This window comes from Lepisma saccharinum, chromosome 16, assembly GCF_977018435.1.
Source record: "Lepisma saccharinum chromosome 16, izLepSacc3.1, whole genome shotgun sequence".
Lineage (NCBI taxonomy): Eukaryota > Metazoa > Arthropoda > Insecta > Zygentoma > Lepismatidae > Lepisma > Lepisma saccharinum.
The window spans coordinates 32,891,634-32,915,990 of NC_139244.1; the positions used below are offsets into that span (position 1 = coordinate 32,891,634).

At 39.5% G+C, this 24,357-nt stretch overlaps 1 protein-coding gene across 1 annotated transcript in view; it reads left to right on the forward strand.

Annotated features, from left to right (window-relative positions):
• The window catches only part of LOC146000006 (uncharacterized), a 77,033-nt gene that overhangs the window by 2,634 nt on the left and 50,042 nt on the right, over window positions 1-24,357 (forward strand). Inside the window, exon 2 of the mRNA XM_083137310.1 lies at window positions 8,775-8,861. Coding sequence (XP_082993436.1) covers window positions 8,775-8,861 — 87 coding nt within the window. The remainder of the gene's footprint in view (window positions 1-8,774; window positions 8,862-24,357) is intronic.

A 24,357-nucleotide genomic window follows, 5' to 3' on the forward strand; every position in this document is an offset into this window, starting at 1 on the left:
CGGGAAATCATGTATTTTTCAAGAGATATCTCACAGACTCACAATTGCCATTGCTTTCATTTGCTTGCCCTACGACAACCAGATGCTGCGTACGTTTGATGACGTAAGCCCGTGTCAGTGTTTCAACCCCCCATTTTTTTACTATGCTTGCCTAACGTAACCTAACCTAACCTTATCGGAAATGGTTCATGGGGCTACGCGTGAATAATGTATAATTCCACCGCTGATGAACATGATAGTAGGTATTTTTCGGTGAAGAAAGTTGAAACACTGCATACCCACAACGTGAGTCAAGATGTGCATGCGATATTGTGTTTTCTGGAAGTGAAGAAAGGAATTTAAAAAAAACAGTCAATGTGAAAAATTTAGTTTTCGTGTAAATAGCATAATGGCACCTTGAACTATGTTCCGCAATACACAATTGGTAAGTACGAACCATGCGAAACACAAAATATGCGATTTTAATGCGTCTCAGATCTAGGAAACTGGTACCGGAACATTTAAGAACCCTAGGTGAGGTGAGGTCAAATACCAAGAACAAATGGTGGAATTTTCAATTTCTGCACATTTGTTTCAATTTTAAAAATATTTTTGTGTATGATAGGGTATGGCAAGGAAGTTAGCAACTTAATTCAAAGTAGTGTGTAAAATGTGGTAGGCCTCACAGTAGTCTACATCAACAGATATGTGAGAAAAGTAAAGATTCGTACACATTTGCTGAAGGTAATATAAAAATGAAGCATGAACATGTACGGAAATACTTCCTGTCGGATTAAAAATTAGTATACTCAAATTGAAAATCCAGTAGGACTACATATGTACGGGTTGGATCAAAAGTTAGCTATTTAATTCTACCTTAATCTATGGCAACCAAAATAATTGAGGTTTCGGGATAATTAAAAACCTTTACTGTTCACAACACATGCAGAAGTACACGAATTACGTGAATGTGCATATATGTCCTCAGGGTGGCTACCCACCGGGAATTCCTAGAATTCTGCTTGAATTTTTCTCCGTAGAAGTGAAAAATTGCAACTTTTCTTAATCCAAATCCTATTGAATTTATACATATTGTTAAATACCCTGAGGCGAGATTTTCAGTTGATTTTTTATTTTTATCGAGGAAGGAAAATAATGTGTGAAAAATAAAACCGAATTCTCTCGATCGGTTTACTTTGTTAGTGTGCTTTGTAGAGTAATCTGACAGGTGGAAGATTATTGCAAGATAAGATTTCTTGAAGATGATTAATTTCATTTGAGTTTGAAATTCTTACAAAATTAACATTTTTTCGCAGGTTAGAATCTATACCACAATATTTGTGTGACTTGTGTTTGTAGATGTATTTCGAGTCTGATTATGTGAAATGGCAAATGTAAACTAAGGACCTCAAATTAAAGGTATTAATATACAGTTTAATTAAATTAAATTAAAATTTTTGGATACACTGGAATCGCAGACACTTCATATTGTTGCTATATTTGTGTGTGCTTATCAGTGGCGCTACCACAGGGGGACATAGCCCCCTCCCCCAACCATGAATGGAAACAATTTTAAGGAGGGTAAGGGGTCAAACATTGATGATCAAAGGCATTTGCAGAGGGGCAATTATCCCCCTTGATTTCAAATTTTATGCAAATTAAAATAAATTTCATAAAATTTTCTGTCTCTCTTTGCTCGCAATGCCTGCTTTTCTTTGTCTTCAAATTCAGAGCTGTAGCTAGGGAGCGGCGGGAGTCGGCCCTGGCTGCTGAAAAATCTAAATGATAAAAGTTGCAAAAGAGAGAATGCCATGGCACCTCGTGATATTATTTGCGCCCTATTAATTCAATATTGTTTTCAGTTTGCAAAGAAATGGATTAAAAATTTTCTTGTTCCTTTCTCTCAATATGATTATTTTCTGTAATGCATTGTAAATTACCAGAGAGAAATAAGAGTTATCTTAATGGATTTTGTCTTAAATGCATGAACAATTGTTGGGAGGAAAAGGAGCGTGCACATTTGAGAAACATTTTATATAATTTTTGCTGGTAGTTTGTTATGAGGTGGATGAATTGATATGTAATGAATATAAATAGACCTATATGCTGTGTGGATGTGTGTGTGTGTGTGTGTATATATATATATATATATATATGGCCTTCATGTTGTTCCTTGAGCAAGAGAACCACTTGTGAAAGTGATGGCACGTAGTGCAGGCTTATCAGACTTTGATAAGGGCATAATTGTGGGCTGCCACCTCAGTAGGCTGTCTAGCAGGGCCATAGCCGCAAAGTTAAACAGGCCCAAATCAACAATAGCATTAGTGCTTCGTAAGTGGAAGGTGCATGGACATTGTGACAATGGTGAACTTTCCGGGCATCCAAAAAAAATGTCTAACAGAAATCGGAGAACCCTAAAACGTGAAATTGTTAAAAACAGGACACAGCTGATGGCTATTATCAGACAGGACTTTACGGCAGCAACAGGGGTGTCAGTTTATATTGGAACATTGCGAACAGAGGCCCACCAACTCTGATATTCCGGAAGAGCATAAGCCGTATAACACCAAAGTGAATAAAGCTCAGCATCTCAAGTGGTGTTTGGACTGTCTCAACTGGACACTGGAGCAGTGGAAAGCGGTTCTGTGGAGTGATGAGTCGAGATTCACAATGTTTCGGTCTGATGGATGTGTATGGGTATGGCGGCTACCCGGGGAACGTCTTCTACCAGAGTGTATAGTGCCTGCCAGGAAATTGGGTGATGGTGAAGTAATGGTGTGGGGTTGTTTCTAGTACTACGTTGTGGGACCACTGGTGGTTGTTCGTGGCACAATGAACTCGCAGGCACCGATTGGTCTGGCCTAGAGTCCTGATCTCAATCCCATAGAACACCTTTGGGATGCATTGGACCGGCAGGTGAGGTCTCGGGAGATGCGGCCAAATTCCATTGTCCAACTGAGTGAGATATTGGAAGAGGAATGGCAACTTATTCCCATGGACTTCTTCCACAAACTAGTCGAGAGCATGCCTGACAGGTGTCTACTGTTATAGTACCAAGAGGTGGCTCCACGAGGTTCTAACAGGGTTCGCACCACCAAACAACAATTTTGTACAGATGTCCAATTACTTTTTGGTAGATAGTGTGTGTATATATATATAGTGTGTATTAAAGAAACTTTGAACACACACGCAATTTAGTGTTGGCATGTATTTTCTCATTTTACGTCACCCCATTTTGAATATGTGTAAAACCTATGTTGTACACTTCACAACATCTTATTTGACCGCCCCGAAAGAATTCTAAGTCCCGAAATCGTAAACTTAGCAACATCGCACCTTAGCTCCAGGTGAGAGTAGCCAACTTTGAGTAGGTCCTTCCACTAGACTAAAAACGCTGCAGTGATAGGTTTTCAATTTAACACTTTCCATGAACTTGAAAACTATAAACCGCTATTATAATACGCAATCAAACAGAAATAATAAATTGGAAAAAGAACCTTGAAGGATATTTACGATTCTGCTTGCTCGACTTTAAATTTGGGGGGTTTGAAACACTGAATGGAGTTTTTCTCCACCTGGAGGAAATTGCCATCAAGTTTGTGCAGAAAGAAGCAAATTTGTGAGGAGTTTATGCGACATATTATTTACAATACCTTGCATAATATCGAACAGTTCTCAAAAACACATATTTTACACGACTTGTCGAGAAAATGTGCTTGAAACACAGGAAGGTGGGAGTCTTCATAAACGTCAACATGTTTTTAAGGGTATAAAGTCATTAAGTTAAAGTAGAGCAGTTGGTTAGTCGCTGGTATCCTTATTTTTCATCAAGCGTGAAAGGTTGCGGGTTCAAATCCCACCCTCTCCTCTTTTTTTTCTTTGTTTGCTGAACAGATACCGTTGATATTAGAATATTTAAAAAATGAATCCGATGCACACTTGAGGGGCGTCCCTTCTGCATATTTCCCCTTAGAAATTAGAGATTTCCTGGATTTAAAGTTAAAACTTTTCTTTTTAGTTATTGTTCATATGTTGTGTTAACACACACACATCATGATTAATTCACAAATCACATATATGTAATCAGAATGCAAGATGTAATGTTATTTAAATTATGTATCGTTTGTTCTTCACTGACACCTAAAATATTGATTTTGATTTCGATATACTGAAAAAAGATATACTGTTATGTTAAGTAGTGCAGTACTGTAACGAAGGAGAGCGTTTAATGAGTTCAAATTCCTAAGATTGGTAATTTTATGCCAGTTCCTTCATAATGACTGTTGTCAATCCCCTCACCTAATCTTACCATGCGTCTAAAACTAATAGTAAATCGCTAATTAACATAAATAAATTGTTATTGAGACTAAGGCCGATTTGATAAGAAACTACTAATAAGTATTTATATAGTGAGTGACAAACAAAAAATTCAAAACCTCATAATGATCGTTAATTCCTGACTGCTTTGTATCTAAAATGTTTGTCTTCCTTGAACAAAAAGTACGAGTATCAGATATAACAAACTTTCCGCACTAACTTTGCAATATTCGATACCACGATTACAGACTTAGCTCTTTGTAACTTGATTCTGTGCATTCCACGTGGCATGTGACTTCCTCCTATCATCGAAATAACTTTCTTTTACTATTTCCTTTCCTCTCATGAAATACAGAGACCAATGTTAACTACTTAGCGTGGTGGATAAACTTTACACCCGATGATATACTCCTGAAAAAAGTCCTGCCTAGGTGGAGAATCGAACCTACGACCTCCCTCGTACGAATCAAGCATGCTACCCCTTCTCCAGGTAGCTCATGTTAAAATTTGCTACCAGTTTGAAGAAACCAATTCACACATGTCATATCTATAATTTCCTCATGGCAATTTTCATGAGGAAACAATCAACTTTTTTCTGACCCTTAAAAACAATGCTAAACCTGATATCATGTCAGTTTCCCTTCAGTTAGAGCCGGGAAACACTTTCTATTTTACATTTTTTTTTTTTTTTTTTTGCATTTTTCGGCCTTTTTTTACTTTTAGTTTATTTGTCAGTATTTTTAACGGTTTTTGTTACATTTTTACTTATTTTTGAGATTTATTTTTCTCCTCCCCTGTTGTTTCATGTTTCGTGCATTTTAAATGCATTTACTAGTAAAACTTACATATTTCTTGACATGGTCCTTTTAGCAAATTCACCATGAATCGAAAATATGGTCAATGGAAAAGCATAATATTATTCTTAACTGAAATGTTTGGCAATGGATTAAAATACTTTGTGTGAAGATCTACTTTGAGGTTCTTTTTCTGGACACTATTATAGCTTTAATCTGTAGTTTTAAAGTAAAATTAGTCACAATATTAAATGCAATTACACTCTGGTATACGCGAAGCAGAACTGTATTTTCGGATGCTGGCTGACTACAGTTTCATAGAAGGCCCACTCTGAAAGGAGATGAATTGGTTGATTTGGTGTTTTAAGTCAACTTTATTCATAGTAAGGCTAATCGGGACTGGACCTACAGTTTAAAGTGGGATCCGAACTGAGTGCATAAAATAACGTGAACCGTGTGGTGTAGTGGGATCGTTTGGTTATAGAATGGAAGGTCATGGGTTCAAACCTCCTACTTTGCCAAATATTTTTCAGGAAGTAAATGGCTTTTGAAACTCAATCACTGCCACTGAGCATGCATCGCATAAATATTTACAGTAATATCATATACTATTATATTACGTTATTAGAACACTTCGTACTCTGTAAATAAAAAGGAAAAAAATAATAAGGAAAGTGTGGGATTTGAACCTATGATGTTTCGATCTTGACGAAAACAGTAAAAAAAACTAAAGTGCTGTTATCTAACCAACTACTCCAGGAGATTGCTAAAGGAAAGCTCAGTAAAACACTTTAATCTCAGTTGAAACAACATTGTGCCGGAGTTTCGAACCATTTTTCGCCAAGAACCAAGGAAAAGACACACTTTGCAGAATCGTTTGGTGTTGTGCAAGGTATCTTTACTAAACATTTTGCATAAAAAAAAAATCATAAATTTGCTTTCTTGCATTCAAATGTGACCGCAATTCTTTCCAGGTGGTTGAGAACCTGTTCAGTGTTTCACAATGCACATACATTTTCCTATTTTCAAATTCAGAACGAAGAATCTTGAAATATTTTCATCATTTGTATTTCTACTTAACATTTTTTTGTCTTTGGCCTTGAAAACCAGGAATTATATTTTATTACTGCTTTAGGGTATCTTTACTTTATGGAATGTGAAAGAATGAAAAAAAAACATCACGAGCATTTTCATTCAGGAAGAGGAAATGTTGCAAAGTTGGCTACTCTTAGTTGGCTCTGAAGCGCTATGCTGCCAAATTTACGAACTCCGGACTTTGAAATTTTTCAGGGCAGTCAAATAAGATGTTGCGAAAGTGTACATGAAAGTTATACATGTTATATGTACAAAAAGAATAATATTCGGAATGCATTTATCGTGCATTTTCTGCCATTCAAAAATAGTTTTTACTTCTTTTTCTTCATTAATGTGAAATTTAACATTTTTTTTTAAAAAAAAGTTTAGAATAGTTTGTTCCAACATATATGTTTTAACACAGACTTCTACCCCCTTTTTGTGTATTTACGAGGATGATAATGTCTTTGACGTCATTAATATTATTATTATTGGTAAGTTTATCATGGTACTCCCCCCCCCCCCCCAGACAAAAGTTCGTGGTTGCACCTTTGGTGCATGTGTGTGGGTGTTGAGAGGCGGTGATACGCAAAGTTGAAATAGAGAAAACATCTGCTTGTGGCCTTAAATTTTTTTTGTAAATTGGCCTTGAAAACCAGGAATTATGCTTGAATTTTATCATGCTCCTAGAGTAGCCACCCTGGTCCTGTTTTATGGAGCTTTGAGACCGAAGCGACACGTGACTGGTAAACCAAGCCTTAGAAGTAAATGCAACCTTTCGAACCAAAGCAACATAAGCTGCAAGTGCCACTTGACATTTTGCCTGTACCATTTTCTCTGGGAACTTTCAGACCAAAGCAACAAGTGACACATTGGAAGCAGGCCCACAGTGATCCATTCAACCTTTTGAACCGAAGTGAGACAACGAGCTAAACACAATAAATTCAAAGCATTATGATATAAAAGAGCTAAATGATGGGCTATTATTCCATGTCACTTGCATGTTGCTCGGACTATATGGTTTTCTTGATGGCATGCATCATGCCGCTTCGGTCTCTTGTTCTTGCATGCACAGTAAATGTTTTGCTTTATACTGAAGGAGACTATATCGCTTGACATCTGCAATTTTAATCTGGAAGGTCCTTCAATGGTGCTCATCATGTCGCCTTGGTCTTGTTTGTGCATGTGTGGTGGATGCTTGCTTCGACTGAAGGGGCCCTTGTCACTTCAATGTGACACCCCCCACTGTCATGTGTTGTTTTGGTCTGATTGTTCTCTATACTTAACAAGTTCATTAGCTGCTTCATCAGAGGTTACGATATAATTTAGCCTGTAAATCACAGAGAACAAATTGCAAGTACTGTTTTTGGGAAAAGGCTGGCTTTTTGTTGAAGGTTCCTTTTATAATTGTGAATGGACTCTGGAGTGGAATAAAGTAATGCTGTTGCCTTGTAATAAGAAGGGGTCAGTTTTAATCCTCAGTGGAGGCAGAGTGCTTAGAATCTAATTTCAAACTATAGGTCCAGTCCAGATTTCTTAGATTTTTTGCCATTTGCGGCCAATCTTATTTGCTTCTACTTCAGTTTTAGTGCCAGTATTTCTCAACCAACAGGCTACAAAAGATCCATTACATCCAGAACTTGACGAAGGTAACCCCACAAACCATGCAGGGTAAGGTTAGGTTAGGCAAACATAGTTAAAATTTGGGGTGTTAGTAATGTCAGGATACACCAGGAGTGTTAGTTTTGCTGCTGTTTGGGAATTTTTTGGGGGGAAAATGAGCGATAGTAGTCCGGAATAGGAGTTTCTTGTGCTTACATGGGTCATACCTTGCGATCGAATATCTGTTATTTGTGGTTTCCTAACGCTGGAACCACTTTTATATTACGTAACACATTGAAATCTGTCTATTAAAAAAAAACAACTTTATTCTTGAGGGGGTACAGTTGGTCGACGGCCCCCAAGTTTGCACATAATTGAACTATTTATTACTCTTTATATTAATGCCATAGTTGATATATTAATATTAATTAAGGGTGCATATTAATTTCCATATAAACTTTAAAGATCAGAAATGTATTTGATTTTTAGATTTAGGGCATAGACTTGTAAGAAATAAATGTACTGGGCTGTGGTCTCACAAAGGTTGAGAACCATTGCAACAAGCAGCCAAATTACATCACTAGTTACTCCATGACCAGGTCTGGCTGCCATTTAACCAAATTATACATGATTTACTGCAAAGTTAGAATACAAATATATTTTACGGAACACAAAATTTAATGTAGAGATTTGATACTAAATTTTCAAAAGGTAGAGAATTTTTTTTTGCTTCACAATATGTGTGTTCGTATAACAAATTCAAACATTGAAAATCATATCATACTATTAGGTTCTATTAAGAAACACATACAAAACCACTCTAGTTATGTGGATATGCTTATACTACATAGATACGTATATTTAATAAGCCTACCAAAATGTGAAATTGATTTGAGACACTTGTGAAAAAAGAAAAGAGAAGGAGCGGAAAGAGACTGTTTTTTTCCCTCTGTTTTTGAAGTCTTGAATGTAATTGTCCTGTTTTTAACCCTTTCTTTGTGTTTTCAGGATCTTGTCGATCTAGGTGATGTGGAACTTGTTGAGAATATCTCCTTCCCGAAATTTAATTTTCCTAGCAGTACAAACTCAGATGAGGTATGTTGTATTTTTTTTTCATTTTTTGTGTAATATTTACTTTGTCAATTTACAAAAAGTTGTTTCTTTAAAGGCAAACCCTTTTTACCACATGCCAATGTTATTTCATATTATTGAAGCTAAATGTGGATATGAAGAAATTGTTTAACTATAGTGTGTCTCAACCTTAAAAATCAGTATGGAAGTAAATGGAGTACTTCTCTCTCTCTAACTAATTATCCTTATTTTTTTTTATTAACCCATATATTCCCGAATTTTTTTTGGTTGACAATTTTTGTCAAATTTATGTATTTTACTCTATTATGACTACAAATTATCAGGAAATCAAAACTAATTGAAAACCACTTTGTGTTCAGGCTAGGGGAGGGTGGGTAAAAAATGACCCAATGGGAATACCGATGCTAACTGTATGGGTCGTTTTCGACCCAATGGGAAAATAGGGATATAATTTGTAACAATTTAGGCACTGGCGATTCATGCACTCACTCTCTCTCTCTCTCTCTCTCTCTCTCTCTCTCTCTCTCTCTCTCTCTCTCTCAACTCACTCACTCACTCACTCACTCTCTCTCTCTCTCTCTCTCAACTCACTCACTCACTCACTCTCTCTCTCTCTCTCTCTCTCACTCTCACTCACTCTCTCACTCTCACTCACTCACTCACTCTCTTTAAACTGTAGGTCCAGTCTTCATTAGTCTATTTGTGCATAAAATTTGGACATAAAGAACAAATTCACAACTCAAATATGAAATTGGAATTATATTTGTCAACCACTTCAGCAGAGCCTTTCACAGCCCAGTATAGTTGGTGTTGTGCTGTGCCCCAATGGTTGAGGAACAATGCACTAGATTAACTTACAAGGTTGACTGACTTATTTCGGGCTAACATTCCTTGATGCACTGGCTGTTTCACATAAAAGCAGTCTTCCTAAATGGCAAAAACACAAGCTCTTTAAGTGATGTTGGAGGCAAATTACAGCAGATTACTTTATAAAGCTGGAAGAACTTTGTTTAAATCTTAAAACATTGAACGTATCGATACTTTACTATATCAACAAATTAGAGGTTCAAATATGTTGTCAGGCACCCTGTTGGGGTCACCTCTAAGAGTTGAAATATAACCCATGAGGGTAAAGCATTCACTGTACATACACGAGCAGCAAACTTAGCAAACATGATGCACAGTATTGAGAAAATGGCCCATTCCAAGAGACACGTGTCTCTTGCAGTGTGTTGCGTGTTACTTGTTGCTTTGGTGTGAAATCTCCGTGAAGGGGTGTTTCCTAACTGGCCACTGTACAGAAAAATGTTAATATTGCATCTCTTCAATTGGGTTGATATCATAACTTTAGTTTTAATTGAAATAATTATAAATACACTGGCTGACAAAAAAAGTGAAGCACCCAGAAGGAGTGGTCGAAGATTACCCCATTTCGGTATACATGCATACCATTGATGTGTGAGTAAATGATTAGATGTACAAGGATCTGTAATGTGTAGAACGCCCACCAGAGGGCATTTGTGACGTCACCTCCTGTTGCTGATAAGGTGGGACCAGTCACCTGCTGTGAGTCAGACATTGCAGCACGAAGTTCAGAGAGGAAAACGAAGCACCGGCGATGCCTCGCAGACGCGTTAGACAGCCGATCCAGCAATTGACAGCATTTGATAGAGGCCGCATTGTGTCACTGCATGAGGCGGGTTGGTCGTATCGGGCAATTGTCAGGCATGTGGGCCATTCAGATGTCACAGTGGCCCGATGTTGGAATCAATGGGTACATGAGGGCACCCATGCACGTCGTGCAGGTTCAGGTCGACCAAGAAACACCACCCTGAGGGAGGACCGTCATATGGCGCTCCAAGCAGTGCGGGATCCCACAACTTCGGCACCCGTCATCCGAGAACATGTACTTTACACTCTACAACATGCTGTGAGTTCCCGCACAGTGCCTCGAAGACTCGCATCCGCCGGATTCGGGTCCTACCGCCCCATGCACCGGTTGCCGTTGACACCACAAGACCGACGCCTGCGGTTGGTGTGGTGCCGTGCTCGGGAGGCATGGACAGAGGACGAATGGCGTCACTTCATGTTCAGTGATGAGTCCCGCTTCTCCATGACCTCCGATGACCATCGTGTGCGGGTGTGGCGGCGTCGAGGGCAGAGGGCACATCCTGCCTACATTGTGGAGAGACACACAGGTGTGACCCCTGGCATCATGGTGTGGGGAGCCATTGGATATGCGTTCAGGTCACCTCTAATAGTGCTTTGGCAGACTTTGGCGGCACAGTGATACGTCACAGACATTCTGCGTCCACACGTCCTACCCCTTATGGCACAGCACCCTGGGACAGTGTTCCAACAATTTGCCCACACACAGCCCATGTGTCTATGGACTGCCTAGAGCATGTTGAGGTCCTCCCGTGGCCAGCACGATTCCCGAACCTCTCCATCATTGAACATGTGTGGGATGACATTGGACGGGGACTCCGTCCTAGTGCCAACCTGCGGGATCTGGAGGGACAGCTGCAACACCTGTGGACGAACGTGCCTCATGAGAGGATCCAAAGGCTGTTTGACACTATTCCGAACCGCATAAGGGCATGTATTGCGGCCAGAGGGGGTGCGACACCCTACTGACCTGGCGCCACCATTCCAAATGTAACTGCCAACGGCCTTGGCTCTTGCATCCTATATTGTAATCAGTTCAATAAAGGTACATGGACTTTCAGCATATGTAGTTTCATTCACGTCCAACCGCTCCTTTTGGGTGCTTAACTTTTTTTGTCAGCCAGTGTAAATTATAGAAGAAAAGATGATTTTACAAACTTGAGGTATAACAAATTAGTGCACTTTCTGAGTAACCAGTACTTGAAGTTGTCATCCTACATTGTAGGATTGACTTCATTTGGCTTCGGTTAAGGAGCAATCTTTCTACTTACTACAGTTTTTTGTTGGCTTTGTGTAGATTTGGGCACCAAATTTGTCCATCAGTTACTTTACGGTTTTGTTTTTGACAAAGTTTATACACCTTGATATCATCTACAAAGTTTATTCTTTGTGTGTGCATTTGCAGTTCGTCTGTTTTCATACTAACTCAGGATATAGTTGCCATCAAAGTTCGATCCTGTCCACAAATCTTGGATATTTGTCCATGCATTTGTTTTTCTCTGTGAAAGTAGCTATTTTTCTCCTAGAACAGTAAATATTGCCTTTGCCTCAAGCTTAAACATGGGAAGTATGAATATCAGAAATATCATTGTTGTCTACCAACTCTCAAGGGTTCCCGGGTTCGATACCTGGTGAAGACACATGGCACAATGATTCGGATCACACTTTAAACTGTAAGTTCAGTCCCAATTAGCCTTTCTGTGCATAAAGTGGACTTAAAATAACAAATCATAAATTGTCTACCAACTTGCTTGTCTGAGGAGTCCATTATATCAACTCGGTGTTTTTGACTTCCTTCACCATGTTATATCAGCATACCTGTCGTGAGACTGAAATCCAGATTTTTGAAAATGCATAAGGGCTGTTCCCCCTCTAGATTTTCTTACGCTACTAAAATCATAGGAGTTCCTAGTTATGATAGCGTAATTGGCAGAACGTATGACCATTAACATCTTACAAAGTTGAATTTACAGTGGAGCAAACAGGTTTGCAGAAACGATCGTTGCAAACTATGCAAGAATCCAAAGATTCAAAGTCATGTTAACATTATTATGGAATCCTTCACATTTCAGTTATGTGACGAAAATGTTCAATACCAGCTGACTGGCCATCCTGTAGACAATTGAAAATTAAGGGCATGAGGAATGGTTTCCATGAAGTTCTTCCCTCCACAACAGCTGCACTACACTGTTGCCAAGTTAGCTCTTTTGGAGCCAGATGTGGCTCTTTGTGCACTTGTTTGGCTGTGAACCAGGGTGCCCGAACCCCTGCCCCACTACACCATCACTGGCTCTGTCCCACAGAGACCAACTTTTGCCATGATTATACATTTTGCACGTGACATAGGTTTGCTGCATCTCCTCACTTAATTTTACCTCCCAAGCTAATTTTTTATAGCACCATGGCTGATATGAAGATGACATAATATTGTTATCTGGGAATACTTTATTTTCGATTTCATATGACCATTGGTGGATTATTGACATGAGTGATCCCGCCAGATCTAGACGGTGAAAACTAAGAATAAATAATCACTTTATAGGAGGCACTTTATCCAGCCTTTGTAAATCTAGCTCCTTGAAAGTCTTGAGCACAATTTAAGGTGAAATTTAGCTTTTTCATGCACATCAGGTTTGGCAACACTGCCGGTGTGGCTATAGGAGACAAGGAGATATGCATTACACTTATGGGAGCATAATAATCAACTGGAAACCGCTTCCACTTGCAACATGGAGATAAATCCATACTCTTGTCTAGCTTTATCTAAGTAGCAGTGCCAGTCCAACAATATTGAAATAAACAACTGGTGCGAAACAATCTCTTTCCCCTCAGGAAATTGTGTTCCTTATTATTATAACCTATGGGAAGTTAATTTTCATCTCTGCAGATGATAGCAGTCGATAGCAGACTGATTCCTGACAACTGATATTTGCTCCTTAGTGTTTTTTTTAATAGTGTGGTAAAATTAAGGTGCATCTTGTAAGCTGATTCCATGAGATACTCCTTGCAGATTAAAGGAAGCCCTGGTTCCCCTGTAAACTTTAATATTCTCTCTGGCATTCATAAGGTTTCCATCCATCCAGGCATTCCTAAGGTTTCCATCCATCCACAAGTGCCATTGTAATGTGTTTACACATCTTGATTTGCCTCTAAGCATAAGAGAAAGTAAATACCATTACAAAACGACAAAGCAGTAATTTTGAGATATCTTTGATCTTTAAAGATAAGTGAGCTTTACTCTTCACCTTGCAAGTGTTGCTGAATTACATATGTCACAATAGCTTCTTGGGAAGTTTTGACAGTAGTTTTTTTGAAAACAAAGAATTTTAAGATAGCTTGGAGCAATTTTAACTTCCACACTTCAAATTTTCTTCAGAAGGTTAGAAATAAAACTTTTAAGATTCTTTTTGTATGGAAAGCAATGAATAACACATTTGTAACCTTAGTGAATAAAGCCTTTGCTATTAATCGGAAAAAGCTGAAACCTGAAACATCACATATTTAATATTTAAACAGTGCTTACCGCATCCATAATGAAATCATGAGTAGTTGTTTTTCTTATGGAATTTGACCTTTTGTTAAATTTTTTGACACATTTTTTTGAATTTAAGGCTTTCCATTATACATACTATTCAATGCTGACCAAGGCAAAATTTATTGCATAAAAAATTGTAACGACCCTGCTTGGTCGCCATTCAATTATTATTAGACCTTGCGTGGTCGCTATATTCTTTTTAATCAGATGAAAGAGTTAAACGGAATGTCCCTGCGAGGCGTACGCTTTTAGTTTAAATGTATTCTGTAAATGTTAACGGTTCCACCTCTACATTTACTAGCTTCACTGATTATTAGACCCTGCATGGTCGCTATATTCTTTTAATGTTATCAATTATTGTCATTTACACTGTTCAACGTGTTGTTTAGAATAGCAGGGTCCTGGGAGGCTCATTATTAATTGTATTGTCTGAATGCACACAGTTCTAGTTTATATTGTCACGTGCATCTAGTGATTTCTCAATGTCAAAACCTTGATTTTTCTCAGTACGAAGTTTGCAATATGTAAAAAAAATGAGTTAGCAACGTGTACTTGTAGTTAAAATTTTCACCACCCATGTGCCACCGCGAGTATAAAACCCAGCGTAGCGAGACCGGAGTTCAGTTGACTCCCGGATGTCAACTGGCAAACATCCTGGGAAAAACCGGACATCCAGCCAGAAGCCTAGCAGCCATCCCAGAAGGAAGGAGGAAGAAAGAAGAGCCTAGCAGCAACCTAACTACCTGGTCCAGGTGCCAGGTTCTACCTGCCCGGAATGTCTAGGAGCACCTAGACCTCCTTCCTAACCTGCCGCCCTTGTACAGAAGACACCGCTCGGCTTGCCGATTCCTAGCTAGCGCCGGGGGTGTCGCAGCATCCTTAAATCCTTTACCCAGCGCCCGCTTGTCGGAGGTGCCGGCTGGCTATGGCCAGTTCCCAGCTGTGGTTGGGGGTACCATGCACATACTACTTTCTCTTACAGGGGAGCCCGTGACGTCAGCAGAGAACAGCGCCCTAAATAAAATTAGGTCCCTATACTCCCCCTGGCACCTCACTGCGAGGAATAAATTGAATGGTCCCTTCCCCCCCTTTTGAATCCGGAAGTGGTGAATGCACGTGTATGGTAAATGTAAATGCACTTAAGTGATAAAGGTTAAAGACTAGTGTGCTAACAGACTTTCTTACGATAAGTTTATAATAAACATATATATATATATATACACTATCTGGCCATTCGTCACCGGACACCCCATCAGGTGGCATCATGCTGTGGTCGTGCTTCTCCTGGTATGGTCTTGGTCCTCTTGTGTTAGTGCGTGGAAACATGAATGCAGATGCATACCAAACGATCCTGGACAATTCTGCGCTACCGACATTGTGGGCACAATTCGGTAGTGGTCCTTATCTGTTTCAGCACGACAATGCCCCATGTCATACGGCAGGTGTGATCAACACGTGGTTCGAGGATATGGGTGTGCAAAAACTTGATTGGCTCGCCCAAAGTCCTGATCTCAACCCGATTGAGCATCTTTGGGACGAGTTGGAGCGTCGGTTGAGAACCAGGCCACACCGCCCAAAAAACACTAAAGAGTTGTTCGCCGCTTTGCAAGAGGAATGGAGCAGGATTCCCGTCGAAACCTATCGCAATTTGGTGGACAGTCTTCCTCAGAGGGTTGCGGCTGTACTTGCTGCGAAAGGTGGCCCCACACGATACTGACGGACGCCTGAAACCGGATTAAAGTACTCGTTCCAGGTGTCCGGTGACGAATGGCCAGATAGTGTGTGTGTATATATATATATATATATATATATATATATATATATATATATATATATTTATATATATATATAAAAAGCTGTTGTTAAAGTTTTACCCAGCAAGCCCTGAGTTATCTAGAGTCTGTGTCCACCGATTGAATTAACCCTTTACCTGCCAGTGTTCCCAATTGGGAACATCAACAAATTTTCCATTTCAACTACACTGAAACAAACTTTTTCATAGTTTTCTTGTTTGATCTATTAATTTAGGGTGTATATTTACTATTAACAACATTTAATTAATATTTTCATTATTATCGTCTGGATAATATACTATGAAATTACACCAAAATGGTTAAAATTGCATTCATAATATTATATATCTTTTATTTACACCCAAATAAATTACTTTTTTCTTCTTTGTACAATATCGGGCAGAACATAATGCTAGTATTACATGAAATGCATTAGAATGGGTTTTTCATTGATTTCTATTAGTCTCGACCTAAGTTTATTATCATGTTCCCAAATGGGAACATTGGCGTTTTGCATGAACAATGGTTACAGACAACAAATAACTCGCACAAAAAACTGAAGAAAAATTTTCCTCTCACAGTTGTGAGGCAAGATTGTTTTGTAACTTGGTCAACAATGGAAATAAAATCATGCTTATTGTTGGCTACAAGTACATTTGAAATAATTGTTTTTACATTGTTTGTATAACAAAGATCCCGGCGTGTTTTGTGCCACGTTCTGTTAGCTGCTTCTGTTGATTCATGCTGTCTCGTTGTTATAAAATTCAGTCTTTCAACAACATTTGTACGAACAACATGGCTTCGAATCGTTTCCTAACATTGGAAGCAGCTTTTCAGTATTTGAATGAAATTTTTGATGACGATACTGAAGACATTGGAGATGTAGTGGATATTTGTCAGTTGCCTTCAGAAGAAACTGCGGATCTTACCGATGAGGAGAAAATTGATGACAACGTTTTGGAAGAAGAGGTTCCTTCAGATGTGTGTGGTGAATTGGTTGTCACAACTAACGTGGAACAATCTACTCCGTAGTCTCTTCAGACAACCACATCAAGAAAGGCTAAAGGGGCATCAAGTAAACAGGTTGGACATCCTTCGTGGAAGAAGTCTACGGTTATAGAAAGCAATTCGCTCCATTGCAATGATTCATTTCAGTGCTTATCCGTCAAACACTGCCACTGGAACCTATTGAGTTGTTTCATAAAATTTTACCAGAGACATACCTCGAGCATCTCTCTTCAATGACGTGCCTATAAGCAGCTCAAAATTTTGGAAAAATGTCACCATTATATGATGAGCTAAACAACAATCTTCAGCAATATGGAATTTTTCATAAACAACTCAGCATCGACAAATCAATGGTTCCCTATTATGGGCATCATTCTTGCAAGATGTTCATAAAGGGAAAACAGATTCGTTTCGGATTCAAAATCTGGACTCTTAGTCCAAGTGATGGATATCCTTATGTTATGAAAATCTATCAAGAAAAGGAAGAAGATGAATCTAACTCTTATTGAATGTTGTCACTAATCCTCTGCAAGTTGAAGTTTTGTTTGGTAATTTCTTTACCTCATACACATTGCTGAAAGAGCTGAAAATATAGGGGTTCAAAGTAATAGGTACAGTACGAGAAGGAAGGACTGGTAGATGTCCCTTGGTTCCAACAAATGAAATGAAGAAAAAGAAAAGAGGAGAGTTTGACTTTGATGTGATGGTGATATTTACATGTGTAGATGGAATGATAATTCCGTAGTCACCTTGGCATCCAACTACCAGACATATTTGCCATTAGGAACAGCAAAGTGGTTCTCTCTGCAATCAAGGAAGAGGATTGTTGTCCCTGAACCTCACTTAGTACGTGTTATATATTAGTTTAAGTTATGAAGCCATGGGCTGAAACAGCCATATATATTATTGTTGTTATAGTTACTGGTTGTTGATTTTTTATACATGTGTTATGGAGTTAATATAAAAATGTTCGAACCCAATTGTTTCATTAAATAAGTTCTTTGAATCAATACGTGATAAGATTCGGTTTTCGGCGTTCACAGTGATAGGATCAAATAGTGATCGAGTGCGCTGAAACTGTAGTTTTGTGTGTGAGATAGGATCAATCCCATTACTATAAGTCATATCCCGTTGATATGTGTTTCAGTGTTATTTCTGTGCATCTTGCGGGAATTTAAATTCGTGTCGTGAGGAAGCCGGCAATTGCCGGCCTCATTTAACTACTTACCATGATGGACGAACAGGAACGGTCTGCGGCTGCCGGACTTGTAGAATTGGCACAAGTCGGCCACACCAACCCCCACCACGACATAGAAGATATATCCATGCTTGAATTAACTAAAGGCCCAGGTAAACGGACACATGAGGTAAGTGAGGAGCCTACAGTGCACGAAAAAATTTCGCGGCCCACACAGGATCCACGCAGTCCCTTAGTTTACTGGTACTCTTCAGATATCCCTGGACCCTATGTCGTGTTATTAGAGGGATTGAATCGAAATATTGGCAAACTTTCTGCCGGCAGTCTCGGCAATAGGCTGAGAAAGGCCGATATTCCTGTCTATTTGATTGAACAAAGTGGAAAAAACCGAGTGCGTGTGACATTTAATTCCGCAGAACATGCCAACGCTTTTGTCAAAAATGCCCCCTTCCTCGACCTTCTTGAAGTCCGGGCAAAAATTCCTCAAAGTTTAGTTCAACGAGAAGGTTTAGTTTATGGCATAGAGTTGGATGTAACGGAACAGGATGTCCTTGACGGAATAGCTTCACCCTTTCCAGTTATCAGTGCGAAACGTCTTAAGAAAAAACTTTGGAATGACGATGGAACAGCTAGATTAGTTGATACCAAATTAGTTTGTCTCACCTTTCATGGAAAATTTCTTCCAGAAAAGGTGCTTATCAACAGTGAAGTCTTGGTAGTCAAACCCCGGGTCAGGGCAGTGTTGCAGTGTTCCGTTTGTATGAGATACTCGCACGGCAGGGCCCAATGCAGGTCAAAACCTATCTGCAGTAATTGCGGATCTGAAATCCATGATACCCCTTGTAACGAGCCCCCATTTTGTATTAACTGTAAGCAAGGTCATGGTGCCCTTGATCGCACCTGTGAAATTTGGTGCCAGGAATCCCAAATCCAAAATAAAATGGCCATGGAAAATTTATCCTACCATGACGCAAGACAAAAAATCTTGGGAACATATTTGGCCCCTCCTTCCAGGGAAGCGATCCTAAACCCGATTTATAATAAACGGGACTTTCCACCCCTCAAACCCAGCAAACTCAATACGACTCCTAGTCAACTTGGGCCACTCGTAGCGCTTGGGAAAATCCTTTCACAGCGTTGACAACAGAAGAACTTAGTCCTTTACACCCGGAAGTAGGCCCCAGTGTCACCCACACCTCGGTGGGTCTCGCCAACCACACCAAATTTTCCAGACCCCGCTATCGGCCACACAGAAGTTTGCTAACAAAGATTAGGCGTCCTGGTGCTGAACACTTGGATCGTTGACATGCCTCCAGTTCCAGTTCGGACACTGATAATGACATAAATGTGGTAGCCCACCCCTCTCAATCGATAGGAAAGGATGAAATTTGTCCTTCCTTACCCGTAGGAAAACGGGCAATTCCCCCGGTATCTCCACGGCCGCGGAACCCTCAGCTTCCGCTAAAAAACGCTATGCCAGGAACAAGTCTCCAGTCTCAAGACGTCCATCGCAGTAGTTCTGACTATCAGACATTATCTAGCGATCACCAATCCCTATATCACTCTCTCCTGGACCTTATCCCGCACCTTTGGAATTCGGCTATTAAACTTCACGACTTCACAGAACAAGAACAATTAATTCGCAAAATTCAAGATCTTACGACACATTTACTTTCTATTATATCGGGCCGTTAGAATGTCCCGGTATAGAACGCCTTCATGTGTTCTTTTTGTTCTCTCTCTCTCTCTTTCCTCCACAATGTTATTTCCTGTCATTTTTCAATGGAACGTCCGCAGTTGAATTACAGCGACTTCTGGCGGATTATAAACCCCACATTCTTAGCCTACAAGAGGTGAAAGGCTCACGATATGAGAACTACAGATTACCACATTTTATCTCCTACGGTCCTCCTTTCCCCCCAACACAACGAGGTGTTGCTATCTACGTACATGAAAATATTCCACACTCTCTTCTTTCTCTCCCCCCTTCGCTTCCTTTGATTCAATATTATAACGTCAAAATTGTTGCTGTACGCATTCAATTCCATCATCACTTATTCACTCATATCCCTTTATATTCCTCCCCACCACTTTTCGCAGACCATCCCGTTATCCACCCTCAATGAACTTCTTACTTTCCTCCCAGGACCCTATTTAATAACCGGTGATTTTAACAGCCATCACCAGCTGTGGGGCAATGTCCTGACAGATCGATTAGGTTACACCATTGAAAACTGGATCATTGAGAATGATTTTATTATTATGAATGACGGTACACCCACCCACTATCCACACAATGGTTCGCGCCCGACCAGTATCGATCTCACATTAGTATCCCCTTACCTTTTCTCTCATATCAATTGGATCAATGATTTTGACTTACGAGGGAGTGATCACACTCCGATCTTTCTCTGTTTACCGAATAATTTCTCGAATACAGGCGTGACTGACATTCCTGTCCGTCGATGGACACGTAACTCTATTAACTGGACCACCTTCTGATCTTATTTTCTTAAATTATATTATACGGATACTACACCCTCCCACCGGACTATGACATATACCCAATTCCTCCACATGATTACGTTAGCTCTTGATCGGAGCGGCACTCGCCAAAATTTTTTTACCATCGATCGTTTTCCCAAGATTCATTGGTGGAACACTCAATGTGCCGCCATCAAAAACAGAAAAAAAGCACTCACAAAACTTTATGCCAAACACCCCACGCCCGAAACCTGGCTCGTACTACACAACATTCAGACTATCGCAAAAAATACATATACCAAAGCAAAACGACAGGCATGGAAACTATTGTCAGTCCCTTGATATGAATCTCCCAGTCGGAGTCATTTGGCGCAAATTCAACTCTTTACGACACCCCCATGTTCCTCGTCCCCAACCGATTAATACTGCCTGGGAAGTTGAATTTATGGATCTCCTCACACCTCCTACAGTCACCTTACCTCCCCCTTTTATGGACCAGACAAACATTACATTCACAGCAGATTTCCCTGCTGTTACAATACCGGAACTTCAACATATTCTAGAGAACACCCCATCTACTGCCCCAGGATATGGTGGTATCACTTATGACATCCTCAAACATTTACCAGAACAAGGACTTAATATTCTCACTGCGATTTTTAACTCTGTTTATCGTAGGGGTAAAATCCCGAGAGGTTGGACCCAACATGTTGTTATTCCGATATTAAAACCAAATAAACCAGCTATACATGCTACGTCTTACCGCCCTATTGTTCTCATACCAGTTATGGCTAAACTATTTGAAAGAACTTTACAACACCGAATATCTTGGAATTTAGAGAAACTCAATTTTTTTCCTCCCTCCCAAATGGGTTTTCGCACCGGGCTTGGCAGTCAAGATGCTATATGTACCCTTACAGTGGCACTCCAGAATAGCCAAATATTGCGACAATATTGCTTTAGTTTATTCATAGATGTTGCTCACGCCTACGATTCGGTTCAAATTCCTATATTATACCAAATTCTTGATACTCTTCATATTCATCCGGTGGTAGCACAATTAATATGGCATTTATATCAAGAATGCATATTGGTTTTTTGGTTTCCCCATAATGTCACGGTACCACGATTAATCCGGAGTGGTGTCCCACAAGGCTCCCCACTGAGTCCAATTCTCTTTAATATATATACACAATACTTACATCAAACACTAAATTCTAATCATCATATCCTTCAATATGCTGACGATTTTTGTTTCTATAATAGTACATCAGATGCCACTCGAGGTATCTTAGACTTACGCAACTTTATCATTCAATTACGAGATCAATTATCGCAACGCGGTTTATCATTTTCCCCGGAGAAATCTCAGATCATTATTTTCAATCAGTATATGCTTACTCGTTATCCTAACAATTTAACTCATTTACATCAAATTCTGGTGGTTCAAACCTGTAAATACTTAGGGATTCATTTTGACCGTAAAGTAACTTGGCAACCACATCTTACATATTTGCTCACAAGAGGGAAAAAATTGTTAAACATTTTGAAAGGGCTTGCCACTACTAAATGGGGGGCCTCCATTATGTTATTGTTTTATAAGAATTGTTTTCGTTCACTTTTTGATTATTCGGCTCCCGTATTGGGCGGGATGTCTGATCGCTGGCTACAAAAAATGGATATTTTACAACGTCAGGCACTCCGCCTTTGCCTCGGCTTAATGGCATCTAGTCCCAATGTTAGCGTTTATGGAGAGAGTGCTGAACCGTCTCTCTCCTTCAGATACCAATACTCTACTATGAAATACATATTGAAAACATGGGAACGACACCCTCACCCCTTCAATACCGTATTCGCTATTCAACGACAACTGAACGAAACTTTAACCCTCGATCGCTTTCGCCCTCGGCTTTTCTTTTTGTCTTGTTATAATATTGATCGAGATGCCTACCATCTCAGCTTCACATTTACATCTCCTTTGATTTACACTTTACCGATACTCACCGCCCCTCTTCGGTCGACACAAATACTACAAAGAATTATGGCCAGACTACACTTTTAATTACACAGACGGTTCCAAAGATGCCGACCGCATTGGATGTGCCTTTTATGTTCCTCGATACAATGTTGTACGTCAATTTTCCTTATCGTCAGAAGCGTCTATTTACTCGGCAGAGTGCTATGCCATTTATCAGGCTTTGCTCCACGCTCGTGAAGCACACTACCCGCAAACTTTAATTCTCACAGATGCCCTCAGTGTATTATTTACGATCGCTCGTTGTGGTAAGGCAGCTTATCGTTTGCAACTCTTTCCCACCTTAATTTTACAGTAGTACTTTCACCTCCACCACAACGACCAACGCGTACAGTTCACTTATGTCAAAGCGCATAGCAATCTTAATCCTTATCAAGACCTAGTGGATCTTTATGCCAAAACAGCTGTGGACGTTCCTTCCCCCTCTCCTATCCGACTTGCATATACTGATATCTTACCTCGGGTCAAAAAAAAATTCATTCCCAGTGGGAAAATTGGGTTCATGCCGCAGTGGCAAAAACCACTACTTATAAATGGTTCATCGATAAACTCCCTATTCGACCCTGGTTTCATCACCTAAAAATGCCTTGTGAAGTGATCACTTGTATCCTACACCTTAGAATGGGACACGTGACCACAAACGACCATCTGGCAAGAATTCACCAAACTCCCTCTCCCAGTTGTACCTGTGGAGAACATAAACAAACCCCCACCCATTTATTTTTCCAATGCCCGTTATGGAATACACAACGTCAGGCACTCTCTCACAGACTCCTTCGAAAAAAGGTTCCTTTTCCTCTCCTTGTCCTCTTTACTTTCATCACCTTCCCCCTCTACTATGTGGATTCTCTATGGATTTGCTCGGCAGTGTGAACTTCGCTTTTGATATAATCCCTCATCATTGCAGTGTTACAGTGACAGTGAAGTGACGTGTAACAAAATACTGTGCTGTTCATACTAGTGTGCGAATTTCCAGCCCTCAATGTTTTCAGACCGTTGCCCAAGACTGCTACCATACAAGCGGTGAGGGGCATGAAGAAAAAGAAGAAGAAGAATACGTGATAAGTGGCAACGATGGATTGGATACATTTGTGAGTTGAACAATTATTTAATAAGATTATTGTAGTTGAATAGAAGATTCAAATCTACTGTAAGAAGTTTGAAAAATGAATACCTTGCCATTCTTCGAATCCTATAAGGTAGGAAGTAATATTAAAGCTTATGTGCGAAGATTTGAATCATTTTTAAAAGCACAAGAAGTTAAAGATAAAAAGGTTCATTTATTGTTATCAGTGATTGGAAATAATGCGTATGAGGCATTGTATATTAAATTAGCTCCAAATGATCCTAGTAGTTTTCCTGTCGAAGTTTTGCTGACAGAACTCGTTGATATTTATGAACCTAAAACAAACAAGTTGCTTGAGATATATAAATTTAAAAATGCTAAAAAAGAGCATGGTGAATCAATGGATGACTATATATCACGAATTAAAAAGTTTTCATTAACATGTGGGTTTAAACCAGAAGATTTTGATGAAGAATTAAAGCAGCAAACCATTTTTGGACTTGAGGAAGGTACATTAAAAAGGAAGTTAATTATGGAGACTCCAAAGACGTACAAAGATGTTTGTGACTACATTAGGAATCATGAAGTGCTAGACAGATTTGGTAGCCATATTCAGCAAGATTCAAACATCCACAAAGTTAACACATACACACCAAGAAGTATGTACAAGAGCAAATTAGAGGTAAAGAAATGTTATAAAGGACAATTGCAA